This window comes from Fundulus heteroclitus, chromosome 11 (assembly GCF_011125445.2).
Source record: "Fundulus heteroclitus isolate FHET01 chromosome 11, MU-UCD_Fhet_4.1, whole genome shotgun sequence".
Classification (NCBI taxonomy): Eukaryota; Metazoa; Chordata; class Actinopteri; order Cyprinodontiformes; family Fundulidae; genus Fundulus; species Fundulus heteroclitus.
This window is the reverse complement of record NC_046371.1, coordinates 34905405-34921325: the sequence shown is the minus strand read 5'-3', so window position 1 is coordinate 34921325 and position 15921 is coordinate 34905405. Positions and strand designations below refer to the sequence as shown.

The 15921-nt window shown below is 42.1% G+C and overlaps 1 protein-coding gene across 14 annotated transcripts in view; it reads right to left on the bottom strand.

Annotated features, from left to right (window-relative positions):
* Positions 1-2242: 2242 nt before the first annotated feature.
* Positions 2243-15921, bottom strand: part of auts2a (activator of transcription and developmental regulator AUTS2 a) — a 436359-nt gene continuing 422680 nt past the window's right edge. For 7 of the 14 annotated variants that reach the window (XM_036143434.1, XM_036143436.1, XM_036143444.1 and 4 more), the window contains 11 exons: positions 14811-15043; positions 13840-13884; positions 12345-12440; positions 11392-11463; positions 11243-11272; positions 8693-8764; positions 6555-6696; positions 6302-6382; positions 6127-6210; positions 5758-6007; positions 2243-4990 (listed from right to left, as the gene is read on the bottom strand). In XM_036143434.1, coding sequence (XP_035999327.1) covers positions 3754-4990; positions 5758-6007; positions 6127-6210; positions 6302-6382; positions 6555-6696; positions 8693-8764; positions 11243-11272; positions 11392-11463; positions 12345-12440; positions 13840-13884; positions 14811-15043 — 2342 coding nt within the window. In that variant the 3' untranslated portion in view covers positions 2243-3753. The remainder of the gene's footprint in view (positions 4991-5757; positions 6008-6126; positions 6211-6301; positions 6383-6554; positions 6697-8692; positions 8765-11242; positions 11273-11391; positions 11464-12344; positions 12441-13839; positions 13885-14810; positions 15044-15921) is intronic. The other 7 variants (XM_036143442.1, XM_036143441.1, XM_036143439.1 and 4 more) reach the window with 5 other exon arrangements.

Genomic DNA, 15921 nt, shown 5'->3' with positions numbered 1-15921 from the left:
AAGGCAAACAGTCCTGCTCTCTGAACAGCGTTGGTCGCTGCTGCATCTGACAGACTGCATGAATGGAAGTTTTGGGTCTTTAATTGAAAAGGAGACTTGCTGTATTGGTCACTATTTTTAATTGTTTTCAGTTGATAGGAGTTATCCATTTGTAAATTTTGTTTTATCGCTCTCACTTTAAGATGTATAAGAAAGTGAGATGAAAAAATCTTAATTTTTCATTTAGTTGCATAACAGTTAACATTTAGGATTGAGTGAGCTCCTCTGTAGTTGTTCAGGAATAAACTAAATTCTCAACCTGCACACAGAATAGCCCAGACCCGGCAGCAGAAGGAACATCTCCCAAAGCCAACAACACTTTGAGGGTGATGCAGAAAGCTGGCAGCTAATGTATTTCTTCATGTCCATCAGCTGAGCTGAGCTATTTACAGCACACCTCCAACTCTGAAAAACCTCCAGAGTCTTTTATGTCTGCAAAAAGGAGAATTAGAGTTGGTCTCAGAGGCAGGAGGTATTTACTCGGAAGGAATAAAAGCGACTCACATTTCCCAGCAGTAATGGATGGAGCCTGCTGCTGATGGATGCCTGACTCCGCGCTGAACATTAGTCAGAGAAGGGTGCATGAACGCTGTGGTTATTCAGCATAATGGGAATGTCAATAACTCTTGCATCCTCTGATGAATACACAATCACTGTGCCATGATTCATCAGTGAAGGCTGCTGATGTTTTCAGAGCGCCGTTATTGAACCGAGCACAAGCAGTCACTTGTCAGAGCAGCAAGTGCCAAGTCATCCTGCAGTCTGCTGCCACCTTACGCCACAGCAGAGTACGAGGTGCTTCGGAGACTGGAAAACTCCTTCTAAAGCAATCGATCATGAAAGGAACGTAATTGGCTGTTTTTCAGAGGAGGTGCGTCAAATAAAGTCTTTACCAAGTGGCCATAGCTCTTGTACTTTCTTACATGTTGTCACATCATAAACACAAACGTGTTGCATTTCATTAGGTTTTTAAGCATGATTATGATGTGGATGAAAAATGATCCACTATTACTGCGTCTCCACCGCCACTCTGTAAGCTTTAGCATCTCGGCCCCTAAACACTACACCAGGTGTGGGCCGTGAGGGCAGTTCATCAACTCAGCTGGACAATTATATTGTCAATATGCAGACTGTGGATGTCCAGCACTTGTGTTCCATCTCACTTATTCTTTGCGACCTCAGTATCACGATAACGCTGATCCTGTGACGATTGGGATTGAATCTAACACGCAGCTCTAGTCTGGATCATTCCACGTATGTCTAGGCCTGTCTTCCTTCTCGGAGGTGAACCTTCACCCCACTGTCGAGTTTTTTCCAGACTCTAACCGGGTTCTCCTCCAGGATTACCCTGTATTTAGCTGCCTTAATTCTCCCATCCACTCTAGCCAGCCTGACTGTCCCTGCTCAAGAGGATGTCTTCAAGGACATGTGGAAATCTTGGTTTTCTGGTCGTTTTCATTTGAGCAGAGAATCTTCAGGATTAGCTGTCCTGCTGTCAGCTATTAACTGATCAGAGCCATGGGAAATTGTTTTATCATCTACCTAGGTCTGGGTGATATATATTTAAAAAAAGCATATCGATAAAATAGAAATTACATTGATCGATATCAATAATTATGCACAAATTAAAAACATATATTTTAAGTGCAACCCTGACCATTTTATGCTGTTGCTTAGCGACCTTTTTTTAGATACAGAACTCACAAACACTGAATTCAAAGTCAACCCTTTATTCAACCAACTTTTTACCAAAACTGGACATTTTAAAAAAGAAAAAAGAACACGTGCTCTGAACTCTTTAAAGAGGGCAGAGCTTAGTGATTTGGTCTTGGGTCTGCCTTTGTGATTGGTTGGGAGGATATAATGACTGTAATATTAATCTAATCTAAAATGCAAAAGGAAGGAAAACTGTTATTCTATTGAACTTTTTAATGACCCTTTTTTTCTATCATCGATATACATCTATCGACCGATATATATTGTTATTGAATTATGGCCCAGCCCTAGATGTACCCCTGCTTTGAATGTCTCCCTGGTCTGTCTGCTGGGTTCCTTGGTCTTCATGATACCGGTTGTTCTCCAATAAACCTCGGAGGCCAGAAACAGAACAGCTGGTTGTAGACTCATCAAATTACTCAGATTCAAATTGCCTGTACTAGCTGGGGTGACTTATTATCAGAGTAAAGGAGGCGGAATTTAAACGTACGCCATAATTCACATTTTTATTATTAAACACTTTGAAACCCACGTATAGTTATCCTTCCCCTTCACAATGGGGATTACAGTTGACAACATGACAAACTGTTCAGTCAAGGGGTGGGACTATTTCTGCACAGCACCTTATAAAGGTGGATGGAAAAATAAGGGCTCGAAGACAGCTAAAGTACACATTTTTTAATAACATGGCACAATTTACATATCACAAGTTTAAATGAGGAACATGCTGAAGATTCAGTCACTTCATTTTTTTTTCTCATTTTTGTACATGAGCTAGAAAGCCCCCCCTCCCCCACCCCACCCCGCCCCACCCCTGCCCCCCTCTCTCTGTACACGGTAAACGGCAAAAGAGTTTCTCTGGTAACAATCTTCTGGCGTTACGCATCGACTAACCACTATGGCTCTGGTGGACATTTTATCGTTAGGTTAAAAAAACACTGCACAACATGATATCACAGAGTTTGAAGCGCACAACTAAACCTTCAGGAACTACTAAAATAGATCTCTGCAAGTTAGAAACAAACTGCCCATAGCTGAGACTTGCATTTTTTTGTCTTTTGTATTTGTAGGTACAACAACTCAGGAAAGCACTTTATTACACTGTCCGACCAACAGAATTAATTTCCAAAACATGTACTTTACACACCGTCGGTTGGGCTAATGTGCTGTCGTGGTGTTGACTGGGCTGCATTCTCCCCACAACCAGAACCAGAGGAGCCAAGACAACAAATAAGCGTTGTTTTAGCTGGGATTTGGCAATCAATAAAAATACGTTGAGATTCAATGCAAGAATGTAGATTGTCACTACAATTTATCGTATGATAGAGTCATTCTTAAACATTTATCATTTAGCTTCATCGGAAAAAATCCCGACCTCTGCGAACCGGTTAAAGCTCGTGTTTGTCATTGCGGATTCTGGATGTTGGGGAGAATCCAGCCGTGTTTGCCATTATTGGTGCGCAGTCAGCAGCGCTGAGAAGGCCGGCTTTCCGAACAGGAGCCCAGACATTTGTTGCATAGTTGTATGTGGAATCTCTGGAACATGCTGAAAAGAAAACCGATTGCAAAAACAAAAAAAGAAAAGCACATTCTGAATCAAAGCCTTAATACTCCTATATCTACATTTAGTCAAAGTAAAGCTTTCGAAACACTCTTTTGCATATTTGTACCATGATTTTCGATCCATACAGAGTGAGCACACCGACTGCACACATTATCTACATGACTGTCAGTGCTAAAGTAGCTGTACATTCCAAAGTTTAGTCTTACTCCACATCACTTCGCTATACAGGATAAAGAATGCACACAAACCATGGAGCAAACTAAAAAAAAAAAGGTTCTTTTCGTTTTAGTTTTATACAAAAAAACATCTGTAGACATGTCTCTGTCCACATAAATTATTCACAGCTATGTTACAGTCTTGCTTTGTCCAAAGCTAAGTGCTGGGTGTGAGTTTAGTGATGGTGAGGCACAGGGCTGGAGGGACGCCGGCTTGGCTCATCGCGCCTCGATGTCTTTGTGAGTCGGTCTGTCCCTGATATCTGTGGCCAGGGGAGTAGTCCGTCTGGGCGAACCGGGCCGTGCCCCCAGGGTGGGGATGAGGGGGGGCGGAGCACTCAGGGATGCTGTGGGTGGTGTTTTGTTTAAGATGCTGTTCTGATGCGCGGCGGCCGCCGCTGCCACCGCCGCTGAGGGGCTGACTCTGGAGTAGTGCATGCCTGGCAGTCCTGGGGCCATAAGGGCTGGGGCGGGGTGGGGAAGGTGTCCATCAAGGACAGGATGATGCATTGAGGGGTGGAGGCGACCATGCTCATAGTCCTCTCTGAGCATGTTGAGGCGGTCGCGCTCCTCCAGATGTGCTCGCTCCTGTTCCCTTCTCTGCTCCAGGGCCAGAGAATGGGCGTGGTCACGGTTAAAGTCGTGAGGTTCACGGTCCCTGTAGGAGCGCTCGGCCTCATAGAGGCGTGGCACCGCCAGCCGGTGCAGAGGATCGTTCCTCAACAGCAGGTCCCTGCCTAAAGGGTCCCTTCTGTGGATGTCCAGGCCCCTGTAGGGATCCCTCATTGGGTCCCAGTGAAAAGCGGGATAGGGGAACCTCTCGGCTCCAGGGAGAGGGCTGGCTCCCATGAAGGGGGCCACAACACGAGTTCTCTCTAGACCGCTGATGCTGTTGATGGGATGGACTCCTGCCATGCCCATGGGAACAGGCACCGAGGAGGGTGGGTGGAGCGTCGGTGTGGCGGATGCCTGTGAAGGGGGCTCACTGATCCTCTCTGTTACTCCGTCCTGCTCCTCTTTCCTCTCCTCCTTTACTTTGACCTCACTGCTGTTGTTCTTCTTCTGCTGCTCAAACGGCAGCTCTGCCTTCCTCTCCAGGACATCTCTGCTCAGGCCACCATTGGGACGCTCCAAGCTGGTCTGCCGAACGTAGGGGGACGTAGTTCCCCTGTTGGGCAATTTGTCCTCTGACACTCGGCCGTCATGGATGACGGGTGTGTCCTTGTCACTGTGCTGGTTTTCTTTGAGCTTGTGTTCATCTGCGTTGTCTTTCCAAGAGTCTGGGTGCTCCCTCTCTTTGTCTTTGGCCTTTGTTTCCTTGTCTCTCTGTGGGTCTCCAGAAGCAACAGGCAGGTGGTTCCTGTGGTGCTCAGGGGGCCGGCTGTGGCCAAGGAGGTTGAGTGGATGGACGGGGACAGGGGATGGATGGCTTGGCTGACGCTTCTCTACCGAGTCCCTAGAAACAGAAAGAAAGTTTTCCTCAACAGGATGTAGCTTTTACCCAGAAAGTTACAGCACAGTAATCCAGTGTCTTCACTATCCCAACTACAGCATTTAATCAGCAAATATTTGGAAAAGAGAGATCAGAAATTCCTGTCCCCCTGCCACAGTAAACCCAACCCCCCACAGAAGTGAACTTTGACCCACTTTAATAGTTTTCTTTCTCCAAACTTCCTTAAAGGGTAATTTAGGATGAGATCACAAGAGAAGACCTGTCTCTGAAGACATCAGCCATGAGAACATGACAAAGGCTAAACGACAGTATTGAGTGGGATCATTTGTAGAGCTTAGAAGGATTTTGACGCCTCAAGGGAAATTTTTTTAAATAAATAAGTAGCATCTACAGTCAATCATGGATAAAATTGAGGTCACCTTTTCAGTCTGTTTCTTTTGAAAATGCATTTTCTTATAAAAGCTCTATAGTGTGTAGAACAAGTAGTTTTGGTGTTCTTTGGTTGTTGGTGTTTTCATTGTTTTGTTTCTCCTGTTTTAATGGCTGAGTATTTGTTCGTTAACAATGATTTTGATCCTTGCTTCTATTTGTGATATGTTTTTTGTCATTTTTTGACCTTTTCTTTGGAATATTGATTCTTGTGTTGATTCTCAATAAATGTAAAATCCTGAGAAGCAAACAGGGGTCCCCCAGTGCTTCTTCTTATAAGATAGGGATCACTCAATGGAAAGGAAGGATCCTTTCTATTGGGAGATTTCTGGAGCACTCACCTGTCTTTGTCGTCTTTACTGACCGAGTCCCGTTTATCCGAGTCCCGATCCCTCTCGTGCGAGCTGACAGAGGCGCTCCTCTCAGAGTCTCCAGGTTTTAGCCAGGGGGGTGGTGTGGGGAATGAGGGGGGTGTGCGGTGCAGGCGGTTCCATGGCTCCTGGTGGCTGCTGTTACTGCTGTTGTTTAAGTGCTGCTGTGCGTTGGGGCCGTCCTTATGGCCGAACACAGAGTTGGCCGCTGTTAGGGATTCAACACGTGGAAAAAAGCACAGCAGGACGCAAGTTAAATGCGTATCTCGACAACTCCTTCCTTTGTGTCAGCTACATTGCGTTGTAGCTGACTGTACTTATCGCGAGGCTAAAACTCACTTAGTGCTGGATTTCCTAGCCCCCCAAAGGCCGATGAACTGAGAGATCCTAGTCCTCCGAAGGATGAGGGCCTATTGAAAGGTTCTGTAGGGAGGCACAGGCAAGTTACTTCACATTTGATTAACACTGGAAGGCTTCATTCCCTGGATCAACCCAAAGGGAAGAATCCTTGTACCTAAGTGTGATGCTGGGGTGAGGAAGTTTCCAGGATGAGGGGGTGGGTGGCCGAAGGGAGCAGCTGACGGGTGGGTAGGGCCTGTGAAGCGAACCACAGATAGTAATGTTACCAAGTGAAACTATTTTATTGACGATTGCATTTCCTTATGCTCTCCTGTGTAGTTGAGCTGATTCTTGTAATAAAACTGGAAGCAAAGAATACTGCTTTCCACGGGTAATTACTATTACTAAATAATTAGAGAGTTACTAACCTGCAGCAGAGAAGAGCGTAGCAGGCCGTGCCAAGTCACTTGGGTGATGGATGGCTCCAAACAGGCTGGGGCCTGGATGTCGACTCAGGAACTCGGGCTTGAGGCCGAAGTCTAGCTTGTGAGGGTCGACCTGCATCTGCTGCTGGAAGACGCCAGATCGACACAGAAACGCATATAAGTTTGCACTTTTCTTTCCTCTGCTCCTGACATAACTATAAGGTCAGGATGTTCTCTCACTATCATCTGTTAGGGGGAACTGTATGCAGGGACTGTTTCTGAAGCTGCTTCGCTACTGTAATTTTTTTTTTCCCTTTTCCCTAAAGTTGTTTTTGAAGGCTGGAATTATGGCACAAGAGACTGCGTTTGTTTTTCTAATCCAGATAGTCAGAAAATATACTTACAGGTTCTAATAAGACTTCTAACCCTGATGATCTTGGGTTAGATGTCTTATGCTTCCATAAAACATCCATCAACCATTACTTAACTCTGACAGCATATTTAACCAGTCTCATCAGAAATGGTAGACTTTATGTGAATTGGTTGCTTTCTTGACTTGGGCCCAGTTTTTAAGCATTATACACATATTTTCAATGGGATCATGGTTGTATGTGCTCACAACCCATATTATCAATTGCATCACTTGTGGTGTGCTGTAGGATAACTGTTAGAACCAACTGTGTCCAGGTTTTAACCATCAGACCCAAATTATGTTGTTGTTCAGGATGAAAAAAGCTTGTCGCTGATAATGATGTAATGAACACCAGAGCAAGATTAACACTAACAGTCAGAGTGCCCACACCTAAACAATGCTCATTTTCACCAATCCTCTTTTGGTAAAATATTTATCTTCACGTAAAAGAAAAACATTTCTATTGACCTTTTTTGTATATTGTACATAAAATGACTTAACTGTGAGAAGTGGGGAACCAAAGTAAATTAATTATTGTCTGAGACAATGTGGCAATTAAATCCAACCCTGAAAGAGGACCCCACTCCACTGAACCGGCTGTCAACCATGGGGGCATGGTTGACAGCCGCATAATGCGTAAAAGCCAAGTCCATTGCAGGAAACCCAACCACTATAAATGAGCTGTATCATTTCTGATTAGGAGAGTGGTCAAATACCTAAAACAACACAATGCTAAGACCTTGCTACAAAAGATGGTTGAAGTTCTACTTGCAAATGCACATTTATTATTATTATTTTACAAATATGAGCCTGCATGTATAATTTTATCCTGTTATTAGAGAAAATCCATGGCAACTAAATTCTTGCTTTGAAAAATCATGAAAGCTATTTGTTATATTTCCAGCCCACCTAATGCATAATTAAGGGGCCAAAACCCAGACAAAAACACAGTTGGTAATCATTCCCACCTAGCATTTATGTTAACTTTTGTACTATGGCTGCATAAAATGATCACTGAGCTATATAATACACTGGAGTGCTGATTTTGCCGAAAAACTGAAGTCACTGGCCGCCATCTTGCTACTCCCTACTCTCACAGAATCCCATAGGATTTGGTTGCAACAAGAAGCAGTTTTCTGGCTGTGTGAAAACGTTTCACAGGTAATTCTACAGTCAGTGGATGTACCAACACTATCAACTACTAGGAAATTAGGTGCTGAAATATTTTACATGTTATTCATATTAAATATACATATATGTATATATAAGTATGTATATATGTATATATATATATGTATACATATATGTAAATATGTTCTTGTATATTGTTATTTATATATTTATAAATGTTATATATATGTATTTAAATAAATAAAATGCAAAATATTTCAGCACATGACTTTCTCAGTACTTGATAGTTTTAGAACATAACATAAAAGTATATGGCATTTGACATTTTAAAAGTCTTAAGACCCCGCTGAACATGAGAAAATCCTCGTTATTCGATGCTGTAGCGCACATATTCCCTAGTTACTGGGGGGAAATAGGGAGTACCAATATGGCGGCTGGTGGCTTCAAAGCGACTCGTTCAAACCGACGGTGATTAGCCCTCCAGTGTATTATATAGCTCAGTGAAAATGATGGGTTAGTAGAGCGGCAGGACTGGTCGGCTATTTTCAGAGCTATTTAACTTTGAAACTATTCCGAGAGAAGTTTGATGAGTTCTCACCTTTACTTTCTGTTGGTGGTGGTATGTCTGCCAGGCAATATGGACATGCATCGCACACCACTTCCCAGGTTTCTGTAAACACCGAGCAAAGAGAGTCACTAACCCTCTTAGCTCTAACCCAACAACATGTACACAAACACAACATGCAGAACATCCAGGAGACAGCTCAGGATTTCAGTGAAGCTAATTGTGAATCTAATCCTTTTTAAAAAGCTAAGCCACTGGGAAGACAGAGAATGCTGTTATTTGGAATAACTGGGTATCTCTCATCTGTTGCTAATCAACCTTATACTAACCAGAATAAAATCTCACAGAGTGGATTTGAAAGTTAGCAGGAGCTTTGATAGGGAGTTGATCAATTTAGAAGTAAATTAAATCTGCTAATACTGTATTTCTAATCAGTTTTTATTTACTTTGACACATGATATCTATATCGTGGAACAGATATTCAACAGGAATAAGAAATGAATTCTTGTAGCAAACATCTGTTTTTGTTTTTTTAAAGGTTATTATTATTGGTTATTGAAAGCCATCTGTACATTTTGACACAACTTTACTTTAGTAATTTCAGTTTTCCGGGTCCATAATTCCCCTGATAAAAAGTCCTGAACTTTCAGATGAGATTGTTGAGAGGCGGGTTATGTGCTGATCAACAACGATTGGTGGACCCTCTCTTGCAGTGTTCGGATTTCTGCTCACCCGCCATATTTAAGATGTTTTCGCTGTTGTTTTCCACTTTATATGACATTCATTCAAGCGTACTTCTTGTGATTGAGAATGGAAGAAAGGATAAGGGAATATGCTAGTTGTGCATTCTCCATATTGTTTTGTGAACATATTTTTGGATACATGCATTTTCGTGGGGCTCTGCTTGATTGTTCTTTTGTTTCTAATTATTGCCACCTGCTGGACTGGATGAGTAGTACAACTTCCCCATATGTCAAAAGGCGGATTTAAATACATTTTCCACAGCCTTTTTCAGAGTGGTGTAAACTGAACGTAAACAAGTAAGGGATAATGTCTGATGAGGTGTCCATTATCATAAATTAATGGAAGACGCGGAGACTTCTGCAAAGTCCATTAATTTACGATAATAGCCACCTTGAGGCACTATCCTGCTTATACCATGGTCACTTATGAAATAAATAAATATAATCAATTATTAATACTTTAATGTTTTTTTCACCGATAAAATTGTGAGCTTTTCCCAAGAAGCAGCTGACAGAACTATTTAATATCCCTCGTTGTGACGCGTCGCCAAGGTAACCAGCATCAACTATCTTGCTGTTACCAGCTTACGTTTGAGCCAGCTCAATAATTTAGAACAATCAGGCTATATGTCAGGAACTTTTTAATAGGTGTCCAATAACACTATTTAACGAACACCCAGCAGCGAATCAGAATCGAGTATTCACCCAGACCGTGGTATAAATCCCTTTTACTCAGGTAAAAAGACTCCCAGGTATTTAAATCCCAGGACTTTTGGTGTAAACGGAGTAAATGAGAATGATCGGTTATAGAAAAAACTGTCTCTGCCTTGTTTTTCTCTTCTGTTGCTCTGTGTGTGTGTGTGTGTGTGTGTGTTCTATAAGACAGAGTGAGCTCTAAAAGACTGCGGCCTTGAGGATTACCATTGAAGCAAGTGCATTTGCCTATCACTCTGTGTCAAAGTAGTGTCTCGCATAATGCAGCTGGCTGCTGTTTTGGCCTCTAAAATAAATTCACATCTGTTAAGTAGTTGCATTAATTTAAAAGACAGAATGCTGTAGCAAACTGTATCAACAGGGAACTACGTCAAATGGATTTTAGAAAGCCTCTGCCGGCCAATTTTCAGCGATACACTATAGCAGCCTACTCTAATATGACAGAGGCTGTTTATCAGAATGATGGATGATTTGAAACCTACTTGGTTTAATGGTATGTTTATATCACTCATTTGAAAACCCCGCACTTCTGTGGAATATGTTATATTACTGAAATGGAAAACTACTGAGATGATAGGCAGAGATGTAGATCATGTTTCAACATAACCATGACCCCCGCTTCATGTCTCACTTTGGCATTCCCGTTACACTCAATCTGCTGAGCTCACAGAGCTGTGTGCTTTCAGAACATGGAGCTGGGGTTGTAGAAATGGTTGCCATTTGAAATTCAGCAACACGGACATGGGTACATGATAACGAGCTGGGTGTTTTATGTCCACGTTTTTCATGCTACATTTATAACCAAAGTTTATTTTTATTTTATTTTACATTGCTTTGTTGTGGTGGACATAATAAGGTCTTTTCATCACATTCCTTGGGGTTCGTTTGATAAGGTGATGATGTGACGGACAACAACCGACTAGTGTTCAAAATATATTTGGAAAAAGAAGAGATTTCTGCACATATATCTCCAAACACATGTGATATTTAACATGCGTTTGGAGAGCGATGCAGCCTTCTACTGCATCGCTAATTTATTACACAAAAATCACCCCCATTAGAAAACCACTTAAAGTAAAATGGCTGTTACTGTGTTCACAATGAAGCAACGATTGAGAGGACTCACCCTTAGAATGGGCCGAAATGGATCCGTTAACTACAGGACAGACAGACAGAGAAAAAGATGCAAAGTGACTTTATAGTGACATAATTTATTGTTGAAAACATAAAATCTGATCAATGAAAGACATCTGCACTATGAACACACTTGCTTACCCTGGGGTCCTTCTGTAGGAACGTGTGAGGGACTGCGCCAGGTCGGGTAGACACATCCAGTGGATTAGAGGTCTGTGAAGCAAAAAATGTGGATTGGGAACCAAATTGGTTAGATTCTCAATGGTCTCTGATTTTTAATAAGATCGGACACCCAGATCAAACAACAGCAGAAAAACTCTCACACTACCCAAATTTTACAGATGCCTCAAGAAATTATCTGGTGACCAGAGTTGGACCAGTTCACCAAAAAAAATCTGACAATCTGTCATCCCACCATACCTCCAGTAAGTGCTAACTGCACTGACAACATTTTGGGGGTGTTCTTAGTATGAGAGAGATATGCTTAAAAATGAATGACAGGTCTGTGGTTCATTCATGCCTCGAGAGATAGCAGGAAGGCTAGATGGAGTTAAGCAAGTTTGCTCCATTCAATTCTTTGCATCAGCAACAGACCTTCATCTGTCATGCAACATGCTGTATTTGGAAAGGGTTGTATCCGCTTGGGAATGTCATACTGATGGTAAATTCGTTAAAAGCGCACATATCACGAATATGTGCGCTGACAAATGTTTGAAATATCAGGTCCTCAATCATTTTGTCTTCATTTAAAACAGTAAAATTCTGTTTTACAAGGAGTTTTCTTTCAGGCAGATGATGTCATCTCTGCTCCTAATGTAGAGGAATATTTTGAATGCTGTTCTTGTATCTTCTGATTATAGAGGTCTTTAGAAGAAATGGGAATAGACAGATCGGTGTTGTTAGGTCAAAGCTTTACAAAAGCTGCAGACATCAACTAAAAGTTTCTAATGGATGCATCTCTAGAAAGTTAACATACTATGGATACAGAAAACCATCAGGAAACAATCAAATAGACTTTAGACTCCATTGAATAAGACGACACAAAACCCAATTGGTTTTGCTGTAAGTATGGTAAGATCGTGTTGTTGTGTTACCTTGGGTTGGAAAGCACCCTGCAGGGAGCTGAAGGGTCCAGTTGGGGGGATGACAGGTGGAAGACCAGACATGGCTGGAGGGTATGAGTGGAAGAGCTGGGAAAGAAAAAGATAAACAGCAAGGGTTAGTAGACGTCAACCGGGGGTGGGGGGGGGATGCAGATGGCTTTGTGTGGGGATGCAGATGGCTCAAACAGGTAATATTCATGGAGAGTCAGTGGTGTTAAGGTTTTAAAACATTTAACATAACCGCTAACATGTTTCACCAACTAATTAAAAAAAGTTCTTTGCTTGTTAGTGATCTTAAATTGTGGGAAAATACCATTCTGAAGTGGAAATTAGAATGTTGCAATACAAACAAGTCAAATGCAAACCAAACACGTGCCAAAGTAAGGCTGGGCGATATGGCTTAAGAATAAAATATCCGATTTTATTATACCAAATCCGATTAATCATCCCCCCCTTTTTGTTTCACAAAAAGAAATTAAAGAAATTATTTTAAAAACTTGCTTTTATGTCTAGTATTTTGTCTGGGAGTTGACCTGTATTCAAAGTGAAACTACATACAAGCTGTGAGACATGCTAGCAGCCCTGCTGTTGTAAACAATGAAAATATAACTAAATGTTTGCTACTAGTGGTATTACACAGTGAGCTAAGAATAGGCTGCCTTCAATTGTTAACTTCAAACTGACTAAAAAAAAAAAAAAAGTAAATAAATAAATTAAAATGCCTCGTATGCTAAAAAAAAGGTTACCTCTTTACAATATTTTGACAATATATTTTCCTAAACATATATTCAGCAATGCATGCTATCCTCTTCATGGACGCCCAATGAGTGCATTAGGAAAGTAAAATCCTGATTTTCCTGACCTTACAAAATTGTAAATTTAAATTAATTGATTAAATCGATTTATTGCCCAGCCCTATACAAAAAGTTTACATATATTACCCAGTAGCATTGGATGTTTATGCAGCCAATTAGGATAACTGCTAGGGTCAAGCACCATTAAGAGTATGTTTTACTGCGATGAACAGGCTTGCATTCTTTAATCACAAGAAATGCAACAGAATTACTGAAACAATAGCTTTTGGATATGTTGCAAGATTTTCAAAGCATTCAGTAACATCAAGGGGAATTTTAAAGTGTTTGCGTAGAAGAAAGGAAGCTCTTATAAGCTCTTATAAACAGTGCAAAAACAGTGTGGTTCAACCATCCCGGCAGGAGGACGCCTGGAATTATGCACAGCTTGCGCTCTGCTTTCTAAAAATGCAGCAGAGCTTCACCAGTCACAGCATTAGGCAGTGATGGAGGATGAAACGTTTAAGCTTGGATGTTTTACATTAGCCACTAAAAGCAAAGCAAGTCACAGCATGAAACATACCACAAACACACACATATGGAAGCGGCAACACCAACCTCCATGGGGAGCTGTGGCATGATGGGATAGCAACAATTAGCTACAGAATGAGAGAGTATGCAGTAGGGAAACTCACACTGTGTCTGTAGAAGGGATCGACTTTTGTTGGGTATTTGTCAAACTGTAGGAGAAATGAAAGAGAGCTGAGTACAGACGTGTAAAGAGCAGAGGGCATACTGTTCATGTATTGTTACTGGGGGAAAAAAAAGCCTGACTTCTTTGATTTCAGACATCAAAAACTCCCCTCGAGAACCAAGAACATGCGAGCAAAACAAGATCGAAGACGGGAAATAAGATTTGAGTTAAACCACTCCCAAATCCAGCCTGTTTTTATTCTCCCTGTTTTTGATCATGTGAAGACCTTGTAAACCAGTGTGGGCTGGCTCTCATTTGGTTGCAGGCTCAGGGCGGACATTTCCACAGTCGAGACTAAACACTGTGGCCATAAAGAGGCTTTTTATGGCCTCATTAGCTGTCAGAGGCTCCGCCATGATGCCTTTGAGGTATCTTTAGAGCCAAGCCCATGCTCAGTGGGCCACGCAGTTATGAATGCGTGAGTATTTATGTCAGGCAGCCATTGCCTGTGGTCGTTCCTAACAGACAGCAGCAGCTCTAATGCCGCACATTTGCTAGTAATGAAAACCCCCAAACGGGACCAAATGATGTCATTAAATTCAGAATGAATTAGGAGTATTATGTTCTGAAAGCTGGCTCTGAACTTAACATGCTTTGGGCAACTTATTTCCACTTTAGAAAATAACAGCATTCAAAGTTTAGGAGCATGCCACAGAAAACGGTAAAAGTATTTACTGGGAGAATAAAGGAACCGCTGTAGCAAACACACATGGTCATCATAGGAAAAACCCAGCATGGAACCCGCAGTTCCCCAACGTTCACCACAGCCGGCTGCTGCCACAGCAGGTCCAGACTGGGTACAATCTCTGCTTTCACAACACCCCCCCCCCCCCCCCCCCCTGCTACAGTGATCATTAACACACAGCATGAAAACCCTCCAACCCAACACAGGTGTGTTCTACTTATCCTCACATTTCTGGTTGGGGTACGCACCATGGGTGGTGCTGGGGTGGGCATGATGGCGTGGGGGAAGGGCGTGAACGTGTGCTGGTGCGTGTGCTGGTGGGTGTGTTGGTGCTGATGCTGATGTTGGTGCTGGTGGAACTCTGTTCGCAGGTAGGGGGGAGGACCCAGCGAGGCGCCGCGGTCCGCGCTCTGAGAGGCCAGGAATCGAGTGTTGAGCTCCTGACGGAGAAGGTCTTGTTCTAGAAAGGTGGAAGGAGGAAAAGACGAATAGCAACGGCTTTGTTAGTCAGCTGACTCTAAAGAAACACTTTTTAAAAAGATTAACACGCAAACATTTGGCTTAACAACTGAAAACTAACATTATTTAGAGATGCAAAGTTCCACAGTAACCATCCTGCAGTGAGCAGTCAATAGCTATGTTAGAAGAAGAGATGAGTCACTATAAAATGGTTTGACTAAGAAATCTGAATCTAAAACAAACAACAATTATGGAGCAGAAATTGAAATGGTCTCCAGCTGTTTATTTGAGCAAATGTTGTGTTTGGCACAGCTAGCGTTGCTAAAAGTGCAGCTTCAGTGTGTGTTCTCACTTTTGGAAAAATCCAGCATAAGCCGTTCCAGTGACAGTATTACATTCAGCCTCCCTGTTATCTGCTAAAAGTCTCTCTGGTCGCTTGAATGAACCACACACACGTCTTAAAATATGATTTCCTTTCTCTGTGTCCTCTGATTAATTACCTCACTGATACTGAGAAGGCTAACTTTAAATCTTCTACTCTAAGTAACAACATCCACAGTCTGACCTTAATTCAGCAGAGCTCATCATATATCCCAACAATAAAGGAGCCATTTTTATTCATTTTTAATATCATTATATTGTTTATTATGTCTCTCCCTTTCTCCTGGCACTGGTTTCCCATTAACCTTCCAGTGTGAGCTGAAGAAGGTAATAACTGCGAGGAAAGGCCAAACGGAGAATCTTTAGCCTACGGTGTCTTTAGCCATATTCAGGATATTCTTCTTTTTCACTGATGTTGCCATTATGGCCACATTGATGTTGCTGGCTTAACACATACAGTATATTACAGTAATATTGGACGAAATTCTCACAACCATT